General features: G+C 34.9%; 1 protein-coding gene across 4 annotated transcripts in view; it reads right to left on the reverse strand.

Annotated features, from left to right (window-relative positions):
• Nucleotides 1-6,938: 6,938 nt before the first annotated feature.
• LOC103485885 (cleavage and polyadenylation specificity factor subunit 1) overlaps nucleotides 6,939-22,091 on the reverse strand; it is a 50,806-nt gene continuing 35,653 nt past the window's right edge. For all 4 annotated transcript variants that reach the window (XM_008443628.3, XM_017044023.2, XM_051085473.1 and 1 more), the window contains 10 exons: nucleotides 16,716-17,497; nucleotides 14,711-14,791; nucleotides 14,558-14,623; nucleotides 14,386-14,463; nucleotides 10,791-11,018; nucleotides 9,055-9,186; nucleotides 8,679-8,855; nucleotides 8,073-8,258; nucleotides 7,573-7,955; nucleotides 6,939-7,340 (listed from right to left, as the gene is read on the reverse strand). In XM_008443628.3, the coding sequence (XP_008441850.2) occupies nucleotides 7,226-7,340; nucleotides 7,573-7,955; nucleotides 8,073-8,258; nucleotides 8,679-8,855; nucleotides 9,055-9,186; nucleotides 10,791-11,018; nucleotides 14,386-14,463; nucleotides 14,558-14,623; nucleotides 14,711-14,791; nucleotides 16,716-17,497 (2,228 nt within the window). In that variant the 3' untranslated portion in view covers nucleotides 6,939-7,225. The remainder of the gene's footprint in view (nucleotides 7,341-7,572; nucleotides 7,956-8,072; nucleotides 8,259-8,678; nucleotides 8,856-9,054; nucleotides 9,187-10,790; nucleotides 11,019-14,385; nucleotides 14,464-14,557; nucleotides 14,624-14,710; nucleotides 14,792-16,715; nucleotides 17,498-22,091) is intronic.

Here is a 22,091-nt window from a genome sequence, read left to right on the forward strand (position 1 = left end):
GTCTGCTCTGTGTTAGGAATACCTGTTTCTCTCGATGTCCTATCGTGTGTGTCGAAAGATTGGCTTATTCCTGACGTCCTTTTTTTCGACGTCTGTTTCGACGTTGGGAAAACTCCGATTTCTTGTAGTGATTGTTAGCCATCGAATGGATGGCCACATCGAGGATGAAACTCTATGCAGGACTAACGTTGATCCCACAATTGTTGAAAGATCGGTTGTGCGTCATATCATTGATGACTTTATCGACGATGTGGATAAACACTTTTCACATGCAAGTGACGACGATGAATTATAGTTTATATATTTTGATTCTAGCTATGTGTTCGTATATGCTTATTGAATGTTTGTTTTTTATGTCCATAGGCATTATGTCGTCGTCATACCCACGAAATAATTTTCTTGAGACAAACGCTATGTTCCTCGAGTTTGAGGACGATTTAGATAACCTTGCGGGAGGTTCGTCGTCGGTGGGCGACAATTCAGGTGAGTCTAATAATTTTCTACATTTTAACTTAGGATTATTTAATGTTTTTTTTCTGTAATATTATATGTTATTATAATTTATTGAGCAGGGTCGTCTACTCAACCACCTGCGACTCCGATTCCTAAGAGACATGTGCAGTCTCAATCTTAAAGTTAGAGTGCTACGTTGCAGTCAATGGGCACATTCCGATGACGATCGCCCCTGGAGTGGAGAAGTCTATTTCCCCACATGTCATTCATTTCAGCCAGGCGATAGACGTGTGCGTATGAAAGACATTTTCCGTCCGTTGCTTTAAGTGGGCGGGCGTTGGCAGAGAATACATTGAGGTCGTCAAGGGCGACCTCTAGGTAATTAAGTCCACTACACATTTATGATTTCATTTGAAACATATCTAAGTTAACCAATTTAATGTGTTATTTTTGTAATGTGTAGCGACTTTTTGTGCTTGATTTCAATGATCAAGCAATGAATAGGTTTGTTGAGCATCAGATGTTCAGCACCTTTAAAGAGTTTCGGACCGACTATCACAGACATTTCAAAAAGTACAGCAACCTCGAGGAAGCTCGTGCCAACCCACCCAACATATTGGTGGGACGTGATGAGGATTGACACTTCCTCTGCGACCACTACATGAGCCGTGCATTCCAGATGAACAATTGAACCATTTGTCATGATTAATTATGATTTCAACTTTTAATATGTATAAGAACTAAACAATATAATTGTTTTCATGTAGAAGCAATCACAGACGAACAAAGCTGCTAGACAAAAGCAGTCTTACAATCATAGCAACGGATCAAAGTCGTTTCTACAATGACAACACGAGCTTACTGAGAAAAAAGAGGAACCGACCAACCGTATGGAGTTATTTCGAGAAACACACGTTTGAACCGAGACGTTCATGTCACAAGCCGCAGATGATGCACATCTAAGTTATTGAAACAACACTTATGCCCTTATTAATTATCCTCTTTTTGCGTTACCTAACTTAGTTTTCAAAATTGTTGCAGAATCAAAGGTTGGAACTCCAGTCCCAACCTACCCCAGAAGGTAGTCAACTGCTCTCTGGGGATGAGATATGTGATTAGGTGTTGGGTAGATGACTAGGCTATTCAAAAGGCCTTGGTTGGGGACCCAAGCCGAAGGTCTGGAAGACGAAGAGTGTAAGCAGTTCCACGACGTCATGTCCGCAGTCCATAGAAAAAAAGATTCAATTACAAGCTAAACTTAATGAAGCTTTGGAATGGATTGAAGTGCAAGATAGAAATCACCAAGCGTTAGCTTCAGAAGTGGAACAAATGCAAAAGCTGATAAAAGATTAGACTCGGGCACAACAAGGACCACCACATGATCCCTAACTTTGCGGTACGTATATATGTCTCCATTATTCTTAAATTTTTGCAATGATAGTATACAGTGACGATATGGATATATGTACTAAACTTAGCTACTTTTGTATCATTGTAGGACCTAGGGTGTAGAATGGTGCGTACGAGGCTCATTAGAAGACGTATGACTTTCTTTGCGCTTCTTTGTATATTGAATACTATATTTTTTGTATTATGAACGCTATTATGTTTTTTCAACTTTTTCGTATTCTCAACATTAAATTTTTTTGTTCAATTTGTGTTCGTATTTCGTAATTTATTAATTTATTTTGAATTTTCTTTAATTTAATCCAAAACAAATGTGATTACTTCTCAAAATAGAGAACTTGTTTGAAAAAAATATTTTAGGAAAAAAATAAAAATTTAAATATTAAAAAAATACATATAAAAAGGAATTCCCGACGCAAACAACATTGGGAATATGTTGTATACGACATGTCGAAAATAGTTTTTCTTGACGCACATCTGACGTCGACTATAAGTACGTCAAGAGAAATCATTCTGGACACATAAAAAGACGTCAAAAATTACTATTCCTGACGCGTGGCACGCGTTGACAAATCAGACGTCAGGATAAAGTTATTCCCGATGCCTTCTGGTGATACGTTAGGAATACTTCTCCCTATGCATTTCTTCCAACGATGATCCTGATGCAGGAAACGACGTCGAGATATCTTTACTTGACGTTTTTATCACTTTTCCTGACGTTTTATTGCGTCGGAAGTCCCTTCGCTTCTTGTAGTACTATTAAAGAATTGGTTTAAGGTCAAACCTATAAACTGAACTCCTCTCGAGCCAATGAGAGGGTGAGGCCCCTTATTTAAGACTTGGATTTAGTCATTAAGGGAACAACCTATTTATTAACCCTAAAGTGGGTAGGGGTGAATTCCTTCTTGTATCTTATCTCCATAGTTATCCATCTGGTCTTACCTCTAAAATGGGAGGCTTATTGGGTTAGCGCTGATGAGCTGCCCTCATCAATGCAGATCTAAAGATAATCTCGTGTGAACAGAAGTTCACAGTTAGCTCAAGATTAAGATCAAGTTGCCTAGGTCATTAGTAATTGAAATAGTTATAACGTAAAAGTTTTATACAGTAAACAGTGTTATAACGTAAAAGTGACTATTTCATAGTTCAATCCTTTACATAGGATGACCCTACTTTCATATCTCTACATGAACGATTTAGAATCACATCGTTTGTACTAACTACAAAGCAAGATGCAACCATAGTGTCCTGAATAAGGCGTCCAACCTTTATTTAGATACTATAGACCATTTAGGTTATATACTTAAATCTGATCCATGCTTATGCCTTTACATAAAGTTCCAATTTACTCAAGATAGCCTCGTGATCTTAGTTTATTGAATTCAAGACTATAGTATTTAATTTTAGTAACAAAATCTCAATAACAACTTTATTGAATAAAAGATGATTTTAAATTACAAACTACGAGTTTTAGGACATAAATTCCAGCACTTAACTTGTTGCTTCTAAGGGACTCGTCCTAATTATTACACATAATTAGAAGCGAAATTCTAAAGCAATCATTCAAACATACATGGTAGGTTTGTAAGATCATTCACATAAGAAGTATTGAAGAATAAAATCAAAATAACATTCATACTCAAAGAATCACAATGTTTAAGAATAAATTTTTTTAAAAGAAGACAAGAAGTTCAATAATCTAAACCTAAGCTAAGTTATACCTCTTTAGCAAGAAAATACACATGATCAACAACATAAATCTTCTATCGTTCATCTAACGTAGTAAATGTGTTCTGACACAGAGAAAGAAATTTAAAAAATTATGTCTTAATCGGGTAATGTTAGTCTCCCCAAACAATTATAGAAAGGGGATATGTATAGAAAATTGTAAAGGCACCGCAACGCCTTGACTAATCACTGTGGTGTTGTCAAAGCATAGTGCTAACCCGAATGAACGAGCAACATCTAAGGTAGATATTTGAAATCTTGAGTTCAGAGCACGTGGCACCTAGGCCTGTGCATCCAAAGTGAAGCTCTTAAGAAAAAGCGCCGAAGTGAGGGTAGAGCTGCGCTTCTATGGACATATTTGTTATTAAGATCCACCTTTTTCATCCTTAACTTCTTTTAAGTTTAGTTTCACTTTGATTAGCATCAACATGCTTCAAATGGGCTACTAAATCAATAGGGCACTGAACACTTATAAAATCAACATATAATCATATTAAGCACATAACATACATGAGTTAATGATAGAAAGATAGTGTATTTCATTCAAGGGATAATTTACATAAATGTAACAAAACCCAAAAATATTTACATCCTGTATAACAAAAAACAAAAGTCCTTGGAGTCGGAAAAATATTTTCATAATTTCCAGATTTGTCCTTGAATTTTACGGACGATTCGTCGTTTCTCTTTCTTCTTCTTCTTTTTTTGTGATTTCTTCTTTTCTAGATTTTTTCATCTCTTCTAGATTTTCTTTCTTCTATTTTAAACAAATTTATTCTTCTATTTAAATCTCCTATTTCTTCTTTATCATTTTCGACAAGATTTTTTGAAGCTCTTTCACGATTGTTTCAATATTCTTCTTCATATTCCTCATATTCAAGAATATCAAGATCGTTAAAATACCATTTTTAATGATCAACATGAACGTTTATCACATTCAACACGATCGTTTAAATTTAAAGTCTTTTTTCCATCGTTTAAAGCAAACTACATGATCGTGTTGACATGATCTAAATGATCCCTTACCATAGTTAACACGATCGTTTAGCATGATCAACACAATCGTTAAATTTGAAGTTTTTAACTATCATTTACATTGGACTATATGATTGATTATCATAATCAGCACGATTGCTTTCCATGATCAACACGATCGTTTAAATTTAAAGCTTTTTTTTCCAATCGTTAAAAAGATTACATGATCGTGTATCATGACCTAAAAGATCATAGATCATTCATTTAGATTGTAATATACGATCGTTTAGAAGAATATTACTCGTGCGTATGTGATCGATTAATCGTGTGTTGACTGGGGTATTTTGGTATTTTCCATTGTGGGCCTGTGGACTTTTTTTGTTTTTGAAATTGTTCGATTGACCGTAAATATTTTATCGGTTTTTTGTATTTCTATAAAAAACCCCTATTTCAAGCGTTCTTAAGGGTTGAGTTCATATGTCAAGGGAATATGGTAATGTTTCTTTAACTCTTTCGTAGTTAGTTTTTATGATTACTATTTATGTTTTAGTACCTTTTTTTAATAGTTCAACCTATCTTTGTTTTTGTTTGAATAAAATATGAATTGCAATTTTTTAAAAGTTTTTCTTTATTTAAATTTTTTTTAATGAACAAGAACAATAATTAACCTAAATTTTTCTACATAAATATAGTTAAATAAAATGGAAAATGGAAGAGAAATAAAAACCTTTTATTCTAAATTTTCTCCATAGGTTTCATCATCATGTTTTTCTTATTATTAGTCTTCTTCCTATTGTTACTCTATATTGTCGTTTGTTATTAATTTTTTCAATGAAATATCTCCTCCCTCAACTTTATCAGTACTTTTTTCAACAATTTCACTTTTAATTCCTCCAATTTAGTGAATTATAAAGAACAAATCTCCATTTTCATTTTTTTTTTCTAGAAAATGCTATAGAAAATAAATCTCTATTTTATGATTTTTATTTTGTTTTTTTCTACTTTTTTTTTTCTTTAACTTTTTGTTCCATCATTCTAATACATACATACATACTCTTCTAAATTCTTAATACTTATTTGTTACATTTTATGACTATTGTACTTAAAAGTAGACAAAAGTACAATTATTTATATAATCAATAACCCTACAATACATTTTAACAATCATAGAACGTCTGAGTTAAACACGGAAAGAAAATATTGACTAAAATTGGTCATCAGAGTTGGTTGTCGAAGCCAAAAATCGATTGTCAAAGTTAGTCATATGGGTTGTTTTCCAAGATGGATGTTGGCGCCTATAATTGATTGTTGGAGTTGGCAATGTGATGGTCACTACAGAAATTGTCATCATAGTGATTGTTGGAGCTCGAAATTGGTTGTTGACACTGTGTCACAAAAGTTGTAATCAAATTGATTTTCAAAGCGTACAATTGAACGTCGATGTTGGTATTGGAGTTATTATCAAAGTGATTGCCGAACCTCAAAATTAGTTGTCAGGTTTGGTCATTAAACCTGTCGTAAAAGCCTGAAATTGGTCACCAAAGTTGGACATGTTAAAGTGGATGTCAAAGCTGGTTCCCAAAATGTGGCAACAATACTTGTAACTAGAAATCAATGAACGAAATATTGAAAACATTGAAAGGAATTGGAATGAGTTGATAAAATATACCAACCCAACTCCACTAACATTTAAATTTAATGAGTCAAACACGTCAAAAAATTAAAATTGCAAGTCATATGGCAAGCTGCTCCAGTATCAATAATCCACCACAACATAGAATCAAGTCTATCCACAATTTAATCAACCATCTTTATTGTGAAATAAAGGTAAAAAAAAAAAAAAAACAGTACCTAAAAATAAATCGACTAAGATTACATTTAGAGATGTCCAATTTTTTGCCGGGATCCATCCAGGACGGAGATTCCCTAATTAGGCAAGGAACGGAGGGTGGGAAAAGTTAATTATTATGTACAATAAGAAAACTTAAATCAAGAAATCACTATTCGACACTTTTCTTGCTCTTACATTTGTTTGAGCAAAAAAATTAAAGAGTTATTTTTTAAATATAGCAAAATGAACAAAAGTATAGACAAAATACAATAGAATATCAAAATTAGTCTACGACGAACTGTGATAACTGTAATAGACCAAAATAAACTATTATTTGCATTTATTTGTATCATAATAGACTACTATTACTATCTTGATCTATTGTGGTCATCTATGATATTTTACTAAATTTGCAAATATTTGTTCAGAAGTTTTATTTTCTAAAATAATTTCCACAAGTTAAGCTACAACTACGGATAAACTACAACTAAGGATACTTGATGGATAACTTTGAGGCAAAGCATCAAGTAGTACAGATACAATATTAGAATAGTATAAGAAAACTTTCATATATTCTTGTCCTAGGGCTCTTGGTACTTGTATGACTAGAAAATTAAGTTATAGTGTGCATTAAAATACAGCATTGGGAACCGACAAAACTGGGATAAATACAACAGTTCTCTCTCGCTCTCTCCTTTTTCATTCTAACTTAATTTAAATATCTTGAAGGGCAGAGAATGAGGCAGTGCATGATTTGTTTGAACTAATCTTACAATAAATACGCAAACTTAATTGTAATACACGGCTATACAATCTATAAATCTCGTACAATTATAAGAAACTTGTTCCCAGAGAGAGGTCATTCAAGTTTGAGAGAATCTGCGAACGAGTTGTCCCGATTTGGTGAGCAATTTCAAGCTGCTCCTCCAACGGTAGCATCTCATAGCTGCCACAATGGGAATATAATTGAGGTATTAACCACAGAATACAAGCAAGCAGGAAGTAAAGTCAAGTTCAGATCTTGTTTCTAATTCCAACGTCTTTCGAATGTAAATTTATTTATCACTAACTACATTGGTATTAGACGTCTATAGGTCACTTTTTATTTCATTCACATTTAGTCTAACGTCTAAAGCAATGAATATATGAGTCAACTGAGAAGGTTTAAGACAACTTACTGGCACAGTAATTCACAATCAACTATACTATCTGGCCCACGTCGATGAACCTTTCCATTTGAATGAAACTGGCGAAAAGACCTTGGGTTTAAACCACCAACATGGGGAACGGCATCACCAAGCTTCTTTTGTAATGACTGCAGTCTTCGAAATGTGAGTTCATCAAGAGGCGCAATACAACCAATACTTCCATCAAGGGTGCCGAATAACAAAGCAAAGCGGTTGGTCTTGTCAGAAACTGTACTGCATGCTTTGTCTGAACTGGTAGACAACATCTGTAGCCGTAGAAACTTCGTCACATGAGCACCGACATGAAATTCAGCTCTTGATAGAAGCTTCTGCCCTTTCCAACTTTCGGTTGACTTAGGTGCATAATAAAATATCTGTTGTGGTATACATATAAAATATTTGAATAAACAAACAAGAAATATGTTACTTTATTGTAAAGTGTAGTTTACACAGGAAAGAAAGGGAGAGCAATATTCAAATAAGAAACGTACCTGAATATTCTTCTGATCATCAGAAACAGTAAGGCTAAGAGTGCTTCCATCAATCAGAAATTCTGTTGCATAGCAGTCTAGAGAACCAAAATCCTTCGCCAACAAGCTCAGTTGAGCTCCCTGTTCTTTCCAACTCAAAAAGTAAATGCTCTTGTGTATATCACCAAGAAGTATGAAATTCTTGACCTGCAGCAGTTCCCATACACACACTAAGACAGGCTTGAAGTCCGGGAAATGTAAGACTGGAACATCATCCACGTGAATAGTAAAACTTTTCATATTTCTAGATTTATTTCTACCGCTTTTTTGCATATCCAAAAATTTTTTAAGAGAGACAAACTACTGAGTAATAGTACCAATAAGTAAATTCTTGCATGATAGATTAAGTTTTCTTGAAAGAGGCACTATCTGTAAAGATAGGATTCAAAGCTCAGGTATGTTCAACATAAATTTCCTTCCCATTCAAAAACTTCAACACATGGGCCATAAACAATGCTTGGATTAGTTAGACACTAATAGCAACACTCAAGACATATGCCTAGATTTAACATGTAAATATCATAAATATAACTAAGAGATAAAGTGCAGTGAAAAAGTAGAACGTACAATGTTCAAGCTCACAACATATAAGGGTGGAACATCATAAAATGCAATGCCATTCAACTCTGCACCAGTCCATTTGTGTAAGATTATTTTAGGACCAGACGCTATCAATAGATGACCTTGCAGAGAGGCCAAAGCAGAAATAGCACCCTTCAATTCTTTCGAATAAACCTCTGAAACCTGAAATAAGTTAAGAACCAAAGGTTGAAATATCAACGAGCAAACAATGAAAGAATGTTTTGAATTTGAAACTTCCAAAGTTTTCAGATAGCAACCTTCAAAATTTATGTTCCTAGATTAACCCAAAAAAAAAAACAAAAAAACATAGATTAATAATTACATAGTAAAACAAATAATAGAAAGTTTAGAAACAATGTACCAAGGTCTGTGAATTATCAGCATCTTTTCCAACAGAAAATAAAAGTACTCTTCCTCTTGCAGCAACATCCTCCCCTTGCACATATGCAGTTCCAACAGCTAAAAGTGTTTCATTCTCTTTTGTAGTTGCGTTCTACAAAAAAGGGAGAAAAATGCGTACTATGTCAATTTATTTCTTTATTTTTTTTAATAAAACCAAAGACAGATGTAGAAAGTTACTGAAATCAACGTAGTGCATTAAAGCTAAAGGTACTTGCAAATGAAATTCCAAAGCTTCCTACCTCTCCTCTATCTCTCTCACCCAAATTAATCTTCCCTATATCTCCCCAAAGAATTTCACAAGTCAACCTTCCTAACTGAACAAAATTGTTGGGTCTAACACAATTGCACGTTAACTAGATCTCCGATACTCCCTACATTGATACAGTTTCGTAATTGGAGATCTATTAGAAAGCCAACTCAAGAAACAGAGAAAAGGTGCTTCTTACTTATTATTTTATATTGGAATAAGAAAACAAGTCTTTGTTCAGAAAAATGAAAGGATAAAACAAGAACACACCAAAAGGAAGAAAACAACTGACCAAGAAAAACCTAAACTTACAAAAAAGGGATTGAGTCCAAAAAAGTAGTACCTTACTGATTACTACAAAAAGTCTTCAAAACATATGCCCATAATCTAAGAAGCACGGGCATGGACACGAGACACGTGACAGGACACAGTATGACATGGCAATGTGCCAATTTTTGAAAATGTAAGACACAACACGCTGGGGTAATTATTTTTATTGAGTAATAAAAATTATTAATACTAGCTTTTTGTATTAGTTATTAAAAATAACCATTTTAAAAAATAATAATAAAAGAAAAGAAAAGGTCAATTTCAACAGAAAAAATAACCAGGGCCACATCAAATGAAATGGGATTTAAGAAAGCCCAAAGCCCAAAAGAAGAACCCAAACTATAAATATTATTTCCTTCTTGCCTATTCCCACGCCTAACTGCCCTCCGCCTTCACCCTCATCCTCAATTGTGCTCTCCCTTCCCCCGATGTTGGAGTTGCATGCCGACCACCTCTCTCTATTGTCGTCCAGTTGTTCAACCTTCCTCCGCCCACCACACCTCTTTGTACTTGTTCAACCTTCTTCCATCTACCATCTTTCTCCAATGTCACCGTTTGTTTTAAAAGGTTTGGTTTTTGGGTCTATGTGTTTGATGGCATGTCCTCATGTGTCCAAAATTAAAACGTAATAACAAGGGGCACGCAAATTTTCACGTATCCGATACATGTCGAGAGCATGTCTGACATATCCATGTCTAATATTGACACTTCGCCCAAAGTCACGACAGTGGTGTCTCATGTGTAATTCCCTTTTTACCCTTCCTTTTATAGGTGTATATATTCGAGGGTCTACCAAGTTAGTTACTAGATGTTGTATAAATAGTAAGAGGATGGGTGAAGGGAAAACTATTTTGTAGAGCAATCTTGGGCTTGGGTGAGAGCACTCGAGAGGGTGGTTCCAAGTTCCTTTATACTAGGGTTATATTGTAGTTTCTTCTTTAATTCTCATTATACTTTAGATCTTGATTCTTACTAGGAAGTATCCTAACATAATACTCTTTCTTTTGTCTACAACTATTAACTCACCATACCCTATCCTTGTGAGCTAGAATTTTTTGGAAAATAGGATCACCAAAAATGATTAACAAGGGAAAGGAAAGAAAAGCAAAAGAACTGACCAACAGTGTAACAACTCGAATGGTAAGGGCATTTTCAGAACTGTGCATAGCAATTGTAGCCCTAGTTTGCCAAGGGCCACCAGATTTTTCTGGTTCCAAAATCCGAATTTCGAACTCTTCCACAGAGTAAGTTTGCTGCAGCTCATCAGCACTCAAGTTATGATTCTCAACGTGACCAACATCTTGATCAACCATTGATGACAGCACTTGATTCAATGGCTTCTGAACCTGCAGAATATATGATATCACTGTTACAGCAAAAGTTTGCACTCCAATAGGGAAAAAAAAAACATAAATATATTAAATTAAGTTCCACAGATGGCAAGTCATTAGTTGATCAACATATTGTGGAGTAAGAATCGACATCAATAGTAATCAAAAGGAGAATTCTCTATCTTTTCAAATGAAGAGTATATTATTGACTAATGGGAAGGAATCCACCTTAAACTGAATATGATGAAAAACAATATAGTGTTGGAATTTCCATTGTAAAAACATTCATTGATAAATATTTTACTTTATTGTTATTATTAATTTCCATAAATGTAAGAGGTCTTTCTCCTATATAAGACCTAAGATTGTGAAAATAGAATAAGAGATTATTTTGTTCCCTCAAATTTAAGTACGTATTTATTATTATGATGATGAATTGTTATTGTTTGGAAAAGTACAATTTTCCACCTTACAGCGACCATCTTTCACAATTCACAGCTAATAGAAACAGGATTAGAGAAGGAAGAACATAGAAAAGAAACAAATATGTGAGCAATGCAAGAATTACTATTTGAATACAATGGCAACAAATCCGCTTCCTTCTTCATCACTTCGCTCAAGCGATTTGTACTAATAGCATCCTTGTCATTGTCGTAATCTTATAACAGTTTGCATCTAGAAAATGGTTGGGGAACAAAGTACCTTCCCCAATATTTTCCACATTGTTTTCCTTTTATAAATAAAATAATAATAATCTATATCATGTTAGAACTGAATTTGGAGTAACTGCAAATACTAATAGCTATGTCGTCACAATCTCGTCTCATCAGTTTTATATTCTAAATTTTCAGATCCACTGAACTTCAAAAATCTCCAATTATTTACAAATTCCTTGTCTTTTTACTTTAAATTTGCCTGAGTACTTTATCTGGCAATATTTTTTCATTTCATTTATTTATCTGTCCTTAAATAGTAAACATATTTAAACAATCAAACTGGCCAAATATGTACTCTAAGACCCCTTACGGCTCTTAAATCATCAATTCAACCCAAAAACTTAAGTTACTAAGTGAAGGTAAATTTAATATAATATCTTACACTCCCCCTCATTCGTAGACTTGAATTATGAAGAAAGGTCCAAACAAGTAGAAATTAATTTTAATTGGAGAGAAAACAACCACACAGAACTTGAACCCAGGACATCGTGCAGCAACCTACTTTGATACCATCTTAAATCACCAATTCAACCCAAAAGCTTAAGATTATGGATGAAGACAAATTTAATTATATATCACTAATACTTCCTTTCACTTGTGGGCTTGAAATATTTGAAAGTAGGAATCAATTTCAATTGGTGAAGAAACAAGAATTCAAGGGCTTGAACGCAGGACCTCCTGAACTACCTACTTTGATACCATCCTTAAATAAGCAATTCAACCTAAAAACTTAAGCTACTTTGATACAATCCTTAAATAAGCAATTCAACCCAAAAACTTAAGCTAGTAGGTGAAAGTAAATTAAATATAATATCTAACAACTATGTATTTCCCAAAGCAAATGTCCTCATCAAATCTTCCTATTGGCTTTTGTAACGGTAAAGGTCAATCCCATCTCTACTCTCTTAGGTATTCAACCCAAAACTAGTAATATATGTGTGTGCGCGGGTGCACGCCTAGAATGCTTCCTCAAGAATTTAACCAAAAATTCAATAGTATAATAGTTTCTTTTTCTCTTGATCATCTCTTGTGTTTTTAGAAATTGAAGGCACAATGAGGTGCAATAGTCTTCTACGCCTTAAGAGTTCAGTTTTTGGTGTTTTCTTTTCATTCTATCACAATAGTATTATCTTCTTGTGTTTTTCTCAATTTCTCTCTTCTCATGAAGGTTAATTTTTTTTTTAAAAAAAGGAAAAAGTAAAAAAGAAAGAGAAAAGTGGAGGTTTTATATATTAATTAGGTCATTAGTCTCTTTACATTATATCAATGAAATTTTTGTTTGATTTTTAAGAAAATAAACGAGAAGATCTTTCCAAAACTTGGCTGAAAGTTGGAGGGTTGCTTTTTGTGTTGATTCTTGGATTGATAATCTCCCTTTTGAGTGTAGGGTTCCCAGATCTCCACACAATTGCCCAGATTCCTAATTCTTCAGTTGTTGATCATTGGGACCATAATTGTTCCTCATGGGCTCCTTTGCTCCGAAGGCTTCTCAAGGATGATGAAATTGCAGATTTTCAATCTTTACTTGGGGATTTCAAGATTTCAGGTGAAAAACAGCCCGGAAAGTGGTTTTGGTCTCTTGAGTCCGGCGGGTTGTTTTCTGTCAAATCACTTGTTAGACATCTCAGCATGTCATCCCCCATTGAGAAAGAATTGGTAAAAGCTTTGTGGAAATTCAGAGAACACGGGTTTGGATAATGATGATTAAAGGCACTTTGAAGTGTGCAGAAGTGATTCAACAAAAATTGCCCTCCTATAGTTTATAGATCAATCAGCCCCTTGTGTTTGGCAGCCAGTGAGCATTTACAGCATCTCTATTCTTTACCTGCCCCTTTGTGTTTAAATGCTGGGTGAAATTGTTTGACTTTTTCGGTTTGAATTGGGTGTTTGATAAAGATTTGCTGAGCGATGTGCATCAACTTCTTTTAGGTATAAAGCTGAAAAGACAAGCTAATTTACTTTGGCTCAATGCGTAAAAGCACTCCTTTCTGAGTGGTGGTTTGAACGAAACCAGAGTAATTTTCAAGAGAAGGCAGCCCCTTGGTCTGATCGATTTGAAGTAGTTAGGCTCAATGCCTCTCAATGGTGTGCTCTCTCTAAAGAGTTCAAGTATTCCTCGGTGCAAGACATAGTCCTTAATTGGAGAGCTTTCTTCCAGCCTTGAATCTTTTATGGAGTTTGTATTTGTTTATAGAGTTCATCTAAAGGGTCTTTTTGTTTTTGTATTAGTATTTGCATTGAATCTTTTCGTAAGAAGTCCTGATTTAGTCTGGATTAATTACTTTTGTAAGTTTGATTTCGAAGATGATGAGAGCGCTAAGGGGTTGTCAACCTAGTTGAGATGTCTGGTCAACCTAGTTGAGATGTCTGGGTGTGCCTCCTGATCCTTAGATTCTCTTTTTGCTTTGTATAATCTTCTTGTAATTCAAGCTTTATTTAATAAAGAGTTTTGTTTCCTTTTCAAGAAAAAGAATAAGTCAATTCATATAGAACCAGAAACAAAAAAAAAAAAAAAAGAAAGAAAAGAAAAGAAAAGAAAAATCTACTGAGAACTCCTGGCCTCAGAACTCTGTACATGATGTCATCCACAGTCAGAAAGTAATCCGCTGAAGTGAACATATGGAAGGGAAAAAAAGTTGAAAGAATTAAAATAAAGAAGTACTTACGGGCGCTGAAATTATAACAGGGTACAGATTCTTTTCGTGGAAGTAGGTCACCTGGTGTGGAGTTCCTTTCAGTGGAACCTGAGCGAAGATCAACATTGTGCACCAGCTGTAGTTAATGAAAGACAAACAGATTCAAATAAAAATAATATTAGCAAGGGAGGGAAAAACATACTTTCTGTACCGGCCAATAATTATCATAGTTCGATGTAGATGGAAGTTGACAAATCTTCAAAACACCCTAGACATGCAAATACCATAAATGCTAAGAATCATACTCAATAATTGTGGGTGAAAGAGTGAACAACACACTTTAAGAATATCTAACCTGTGACGTGACATATATAAGTCCATGGTTACAGTTTACATTATGTAGCACGGTAAAGGCAACAATGGGTCCATCGCATAGCTGGGAAAGACAAGGCCGTTCTCAGTAACGAAATAACACATTAACTTTTAATTGCAATAAAGTAAATCTAGGCTAAAGAGAGAAGGAAAAAGAATTAAAAGACTTGGAGTTAAAGAATATGCCACCTGTATTCCTGAAATATATTTTAACTATCAAATTCTTTCATTTTGAACTCTTGAATCAAACATTTACATTTTTTTTAACAAGCTACAAACCTTTAACTAATTAATGATAAGGAACAAAAATGTTCAAAGGAGATTAAGCTCCAAAAAATAGAGTTAAGAAACAAAAGAGTGTCTTAATGAATAAAAATATTATTTAAAGAATAAATCACAAAAAAATAAAGAGAGCACTCTTGTGAAGCATTAGACTATAGCCCAATCAAAACATTCAAACCAACATCATGACTGAATCAAACATTTTCTTGGTTGATTATTTCCTCAAAGAACATTTCAAACAATAAAATTATCCACATGTACAAAGACTATTATACAAATAAACAGCCAACCAGTGGTTATGACTTTTTTGACTGCTGTGGCTTTCATTGAAAAAGATAAAGGAAACAATACGCCGGCGAACAAGAAACACCCACAAAAAGGGGAAACCCACTACTGTTCATATACAATAAGACCTAACAAATAATTGCAAAAAAAAGCTTTGACACCAACACCCACAATGACACAGCCAAGCCCTCTAAAAATTCCATTGTTCTTTCCACCTAAAGGCACCACAAAATAGTGCACATCCCTGCCTGTCACAACAAATAGCCCATCTCGTGACAGGAAAGATGGAAAAAGATCACATCGATCATCTCTTATAACCCCCATGTGATGCAATAGTCTTTAGTACTTATACTCTAAGGATTCTCCAAGATTCTTAGTCTACATTGGTATAAGAGCAACATCCTGGGCCAACGTTGACTGCCACTGGTGGAAGATCGAAATACTTTTGGCGACATAAATTACAAGAGGGAACCTCGTGAGCTGTGTTGTTTCCAAATAGCACACATCTAATCAGGGGGAACCCTTGAAATTTCAAGAAATAAAGAAGAAACCAAAGGTCTTTCAAGATTTCGCAAGAATAGACTATTGCATACCAAAGAAGATGTTCAAGAAAAAAATTCAGCAATTGGTGTACTGGTGTAGGCAAGAAAGTCAATTTTACTTCCAAAAACAGTGTTGGGGCTCTGACTGAAGTGATTAAGAAGAATTCAAACCCACTAATTTTGCCCATCTTTGAAGTTCTTATAGAAGTTATCATTATCCACGATGGAAATTTGATTCTAGTGATTGCAATTATGTTTTTAAAGCTGTCTCGAACGGAACAAGAAGGTGACAATATAGAAAAGCCCAACAATCTCAAACCCATTTTTAAAGAAATCGACGTAAAGATCGGGAGTTAGGTGATTTAGACCAAAGAACACTCATGAACCGTCCCAACACCAATCGGGAGATCGGAACATTTTTCAAGGAAACAGAGATATACAAATAAAAACAAATATCAGGACTTTCGGTATATATTCAAACACTTTGGAACCAACAAAGGAAGTTGTTCCCATAAATTGTATTGTAATTATTTGGTCGTCCAGAGTTTTTTGATTGCTTAAGCTTTGGCTATCAATGACTTCATCGTTTGACATGGTTGCTTACTGGTAAATAAAAATGAAAAACAAAAGCAATTGATATAAACCAAATGATGTAAAGAACCCCACACAAAACCCAAAAAGAAAAAAGAGATAAAATAGATAGGAACTCATCAGGAAAGAAAATGACTTAATGAACATTTATCATGTGGGTACACCTGGTTGCTCCATAAACCAAATGATTTTAACTAATATTTCTAAACAACATTATAACAAAAAGGAATGCCAACAACTTATGTTATCTAGACCTCATGCACTAATAAATATAGACTAGACAAGTACCTGTGGGTGAACTCGAAGCCGTTCTCTGAACACCATAAACCAAGCAGGTCTTGACCCACAGAGAAATAGCCCCTGATAACCGGAAATATTTTTGAAAATAGATAATCTACGAGACAAGGTTCCATTTGGCATATCATCCCTTCCTTGTATGTCCAAAGGGACACGAAGAAATCTCAAATTTCTTAATCTAGAAGAACTCATATTGCTTGAGCTAACAGAATTGTCAATGGAAACCGAATCATCAATTTTAGAACCACTGTCTGTATTCTCAAATAAATAAGCATGGTAACAAAGGATTGTGCCGTCTGTCAATATTCCAAAAAGAAATGGGCGGCTATGCTGCCCTGACCACCTCTGCATGGCTACCTCAATGACCTTCATATTTTGTGAACTTTCATTCCTCCCATGGCTTATCAATTCCTGAGAATTTTGATCGACCTCAGAAGGTTTCTGCAAGTCTGATATTTGATGATCAACTAAATGCGATTTTCCAGAAACAAATTTATCCACATAGAAAACGCTAATGAAATTTGGTACGTCAAATATTTCAAGGTCTCCATTATCATAACAGGCAACACAATATATGTCCCCCTGATCTTGGAGTGAGCCATCGGTACCATCAATTGTCTCACCAACTCCCGTGGAGAGCCATGCGTCTGTACTTGTCATTCGTAGCCACGGCTCAACGCCCTTATCATGATAAAGAGTACAAGAAGATACACATTTTTTTGAACTCCCAAAGGCAGCTGGTGCAGATACAGAAACTGAGCAAGAAGAAGAATCTGCGACAAAAGAAAACCACGTGAAATGTTGGCAAGACACAAAACATTTCAAACATAAACTGCAATCACAATATTCCCTTATCCTTAAATAAAAGGTAAACAACATCAAAGACCTTATACTACACAAATTTTACCCAAGGAACGTAAACAAGGACATGAGACACAAAACACAAACCGCCCATGGTTGTTGACTTGTGAAATGGAAAGTGTATCATAACGTATTGTTTATAGTAAGTTTCTATTTGAGAAATACCATTTAAATATAAATATAAAAAACAAAGCTTAAAATAGAGAAATAAAAAACAAACATTAAAGAACTCCAAAATAAATACAAAACATAAAGTAACATTAAATAACTTCAAAATAAGTATGGAAAAACATCAACTAATTTCAACCATTGAGATCAAAATCATATGACAAAAAATGAAAAATATAATTAAAAAATAAACAAAATTTAATGAGTTGCCAAGATTGAAAAAAATGAAAAATCACATCAGCTCTGTTAAATGGTGTGTATCAGAGAATGCAAGGTGCACGTTTTAAATGATATTGTGAATATTTTTTGTTATAATAAATAATTTGTCTCAACCATCGAAGAATCACCAATAACTATCATGGGTTGGTTTATTGATAAAAAAAGAGACATAGTCTCATAACCAACCAAGTCATGGGCTCAATCCATGGTGGCCACCCTACCTAAGAATTAATTTCTTACGAGTTTCCTTACCACCCAAATGTTGTGGGGTCAAGCGGGTTGTCCCGTGAGATTAGTCGAGGTGTGTGTAAGTTAGCCTAAAAACTCACAAATATCAAAAAATAAAACTACTACAAATCAGTCCATCTTTCCAATGTCCTCATTTGTTTTTTTAATTGTGGATTCACTTTCTTCTTCAATGAGAAACCCTATACACTTCTTGCATATTTAACACTCATCAGTTCATCATTCATTTTCAATTTTTCTTCTAGTCACCCGTAGCCCAATAATGCATGTTTCGAGATACTTCGATGCTGACAACACTGCAACCCAAAACTTATATTTTCCCTACAATTTCTTATAGGTTTACTACTTCATATGAGTCGCACAATACAATATCCTAATTCTTAGGATAAAAGCAATTTTCGATTCAAAACCACCATTTGAATCATTCTTTCAATTTGTTTAGAGCAGTGTCAAAAACTATAGAGGATGAACTCTTCTTGACATTTTCTTTTAAAGAAACAAGACTTATCAAGGAAACGAGTATAATGCTCAAAGTACAAAAAGAGGAAACAAAACATAAACTCAAACTTGCCAATACAAAAAGAGTAATACAAGACTAAACTAAGATTTAAATACTAGAAGAAGAGATAGAAGCAATCCAGTTTAGACAAATGTATTGAATTGATTAATCGGCAATGTATTTGGAAAGGGAGCACCATGTAGAATCTTTAACCCGCACAATCTCATAACAATCAAACTACGGATGTGGCTTATGAAAAATGCTCTAACTCTACAACCAAATTTTAGAAAGAATAGCTTTAACTGCACCAGGCCACAAAATTAAGATTGACTTTCGAGGAAGAGCCCACTAAAAGGTAGATGATGTTGGACTTGAAGTTATAACTCAAAACCCATTGAAGGTCGAACAGTGAGAAATGTTCACTCCAACATTACATGGAATCCAAAGAAAAGAGAGTAAAGAGTCTTCATTATCCGCCAACCAAAGAAGACTAAATGAGAGAAAGAGTCTGACTTGGAAACTTCCGTTGAAGAGTATTTGAACAATTAATGATGTAAGAAGAACAGGAGTTAATTGGGTAGCTGGGTAATATTCAAAGTTAACAAGGTAATATTCAGGTTAATTTTCTTTTTACCCGACAAATGGCTTAACGAAAAAAAAAAAAGGTAAGTTCTCTCTGTTCTCTCTCCTTCCTCCATCTTTTTCCCTCTTCGGCAGCCACAGAATCACGACGAGCGTCTCCCTGATCACCACCATCAATTCTCCAACGATACATAATCACCCTCCAATACCTTTGGTGCGTATATCTACTTCACCAGGGATCAAAATGAAAGTGGAAAGGTGCAAGGTAGCCATGTCATACTGTTGCATTTGGTTCAAAGAAGGTTTTTTCAATGTTAAAGATGTTGATTTCAACAGAATCATGAAAGCTTTGAAATCACAGCTGTGATGGTTTATTGACCAGATTTACGAGCTAATTGAGAGACCAGAAAGAAGTTTCTTCCGCAAACACGACCAAGATGAAAATGGAAGAACAAAACTATTAAAATTCAAGGCTTACTCAGGCTGGATAAAAAGCTGTTAAGTTTCGCTAGCTGGGAAATCTCATTCATCCATCCATATGTACTCTGGAGAAGTCAAGCAGGATGGTACACCTTCCTAAAGTTATTAAAAAACTTCTTTACGAAACATGAGTACATGGTTTGGCAATCATCTACCTTTCCGGTCTCCTCTTGAGGAAACCATGATCAGAAACTTTTTGAACTCCCATCAAACACTCGCAATTGCACTTATGCAGATAAGGTAAAGAGTTCGGGGAAGAATCAGCACCCTACTATGGAAAGGACTTGCCCAGAAACCAAGAAACGCCAGAATTTCAACCACTTTGTGTTTCCCTACAGAAAACAGAGCATTGAAAAGGCTAGGTGGGATTCAAAAACTCCACGATATAGGCCTCTTAGGGAGAATCATCTTGATGATAGTCAGAGGGATATTCACTGTAAGTCAAGCTCATATTGGGTTCACAAAGAAGATGATGTCTTCAAGGAAGATTTCAAAAACCTGTGGGTTCTTTCTCGATTATTTGTATTTAATGAGTAGAAGGAAATTGCAGAAGTTCTGAGAGAGCACTTCAATACTAACTTAATCATCAATCTCTTATTTCCAAAGAATGCTCTGTTTAAGTTAAACCAAGAGATATTGGAGGAATTCATTGAAGAGTAAGAAGTGACAATCTTTTGGACCACACCATCTAAAATTTGAAAAAAATGGAACAGATATAAGCATACTAGACACTTGTTGATGAAAGGTTTTGGTGGCTGGATCAATATCAAAGATCTTCCACTCAAGTATTGGAGCTGAAGAACGTTTGGGGTAATAGGAGACCACTACAAGGGCTTTGAAGAAATACCATCAGAAACCTCGAATTTGTCAATATGTTCTGAAACTTGCTTTTGTGTTGAAAGGAATATTTGTGATTTCATGCCAGCAACTAATGAGATTACAGATGTCAAGCAAGGAAACATCTTTTTAAATTTCAGTGATATTAAGGTTATGGATCCTCCGTCTAATATCTCAGGGTCATTCGTTAAAAATTTTCCAAACCCAATGGACCTTCCTAGATTGAAGCAATTATTACAAGATGTGGAAGCAGAAGTAGACGATTTTTATCAATTCTGAAACAGAGTATTTGAAATTGATTCAATATGTGCCGGCCTTTTCAAGAAATCCATTTGAGGCTCTCTTAATAAATTGAAAAGTCAAGAAGGAGCCTTCCTAGCACCAGAGGCAGTTTCTGACAGCCCAAGGATTTCACACTTTCAAAATTCCACCACAAACATGAATAAAGTTGAAGCAACGCATTTATTCTGGAAATAGAATAATCATCTCTAGCCACTAATAACAAAAATAGAGAAAGACAAAGCCTCAAGAAATGGTTCTTAATCCAAAGGGAAGTCTGTCGAAATTGCTAGTAATGAAATCCATTCACCAAACCCACATTGCAGACATTCTCTCCCTCCTTTGTTTGATATTAATGAGCCAAAATTCAAAAGTCTCTTTCTCCCAATTTTTCTTCATCGTTTAATAAGAATGTCAACAGTCTCATCCACCCTGAATAGACAAATATTGACATTCCATACAAAGAGTTGGCCATTGGCTCATCACTTCCTACGGACAGACAGGGTGAGGTACAAAGAATGTCAACGGTCTCATCTACCTTCATCTTTGGTAAAAGTACCTACAAAGAATGTCAACAGTCTCATCTACCTTCATCTTTGGTGCATGCAGCAAAAACAAAATAAAAAAAGAAGTCCAACCCATCCAGATTTTATACAAAATATTTCCTCAGAAAAAAAAAACACCCTTCAGTAATGTGTTGACCGCACGCCTAAAGTCAGATATACTGGATGGTTGTAGTATTAAGTCTCAAGTATCTAGAATTCCAAACCCGGGGTCCTCTCCAAGACAAGTCATCCCCTTCGGAAACCAATCCAAATTTATGAGAAGCTCTGTTGCACATAATCTCAACTTCCTGAACACGTTAACAGATCAGTGCCTCCTTCCCAATCAATCCATTTATTCAATCATTCAACCTTCACCATCTCTAACTCCAGGATAAACTTTTTGAGAGGTACTCCACGCTCCCAGCTGGTTTGCTCTGATAAAAAGGAGAGGGAAGTTGAATTTGATTGCCCTTTCAAGGTCAGCAGTGAGGACTCAGAATGGGGCCGATAGATCATGAGGATATGGCACAAGGAGACTTAAATGGCATGGTTCATTCGGCTTTGTTTACAGAAGCAGAACTAAATAGTAACATACAAGGTGCTCAATGCTTTTCCCAACTAAAGCCATCAGAATTACCTGACCATCTGGTT

The sequence above is a fragment of the Cucumis melo genome, chromosome 5 (assembly GCF_025177605.1).
Source record: "Cucumis melo cultivar AY chromosome 5, USDA_Cmelo_AY_1.0, whole genome shotgun sequence".
Classification (NCBI taxonomy): Eukaryota; Viridiplantae; Streptophyta; class Magnoliopsida; order Cucurbitales; family Cucurbitaceae; genus Cucumis; species Cucumis melo.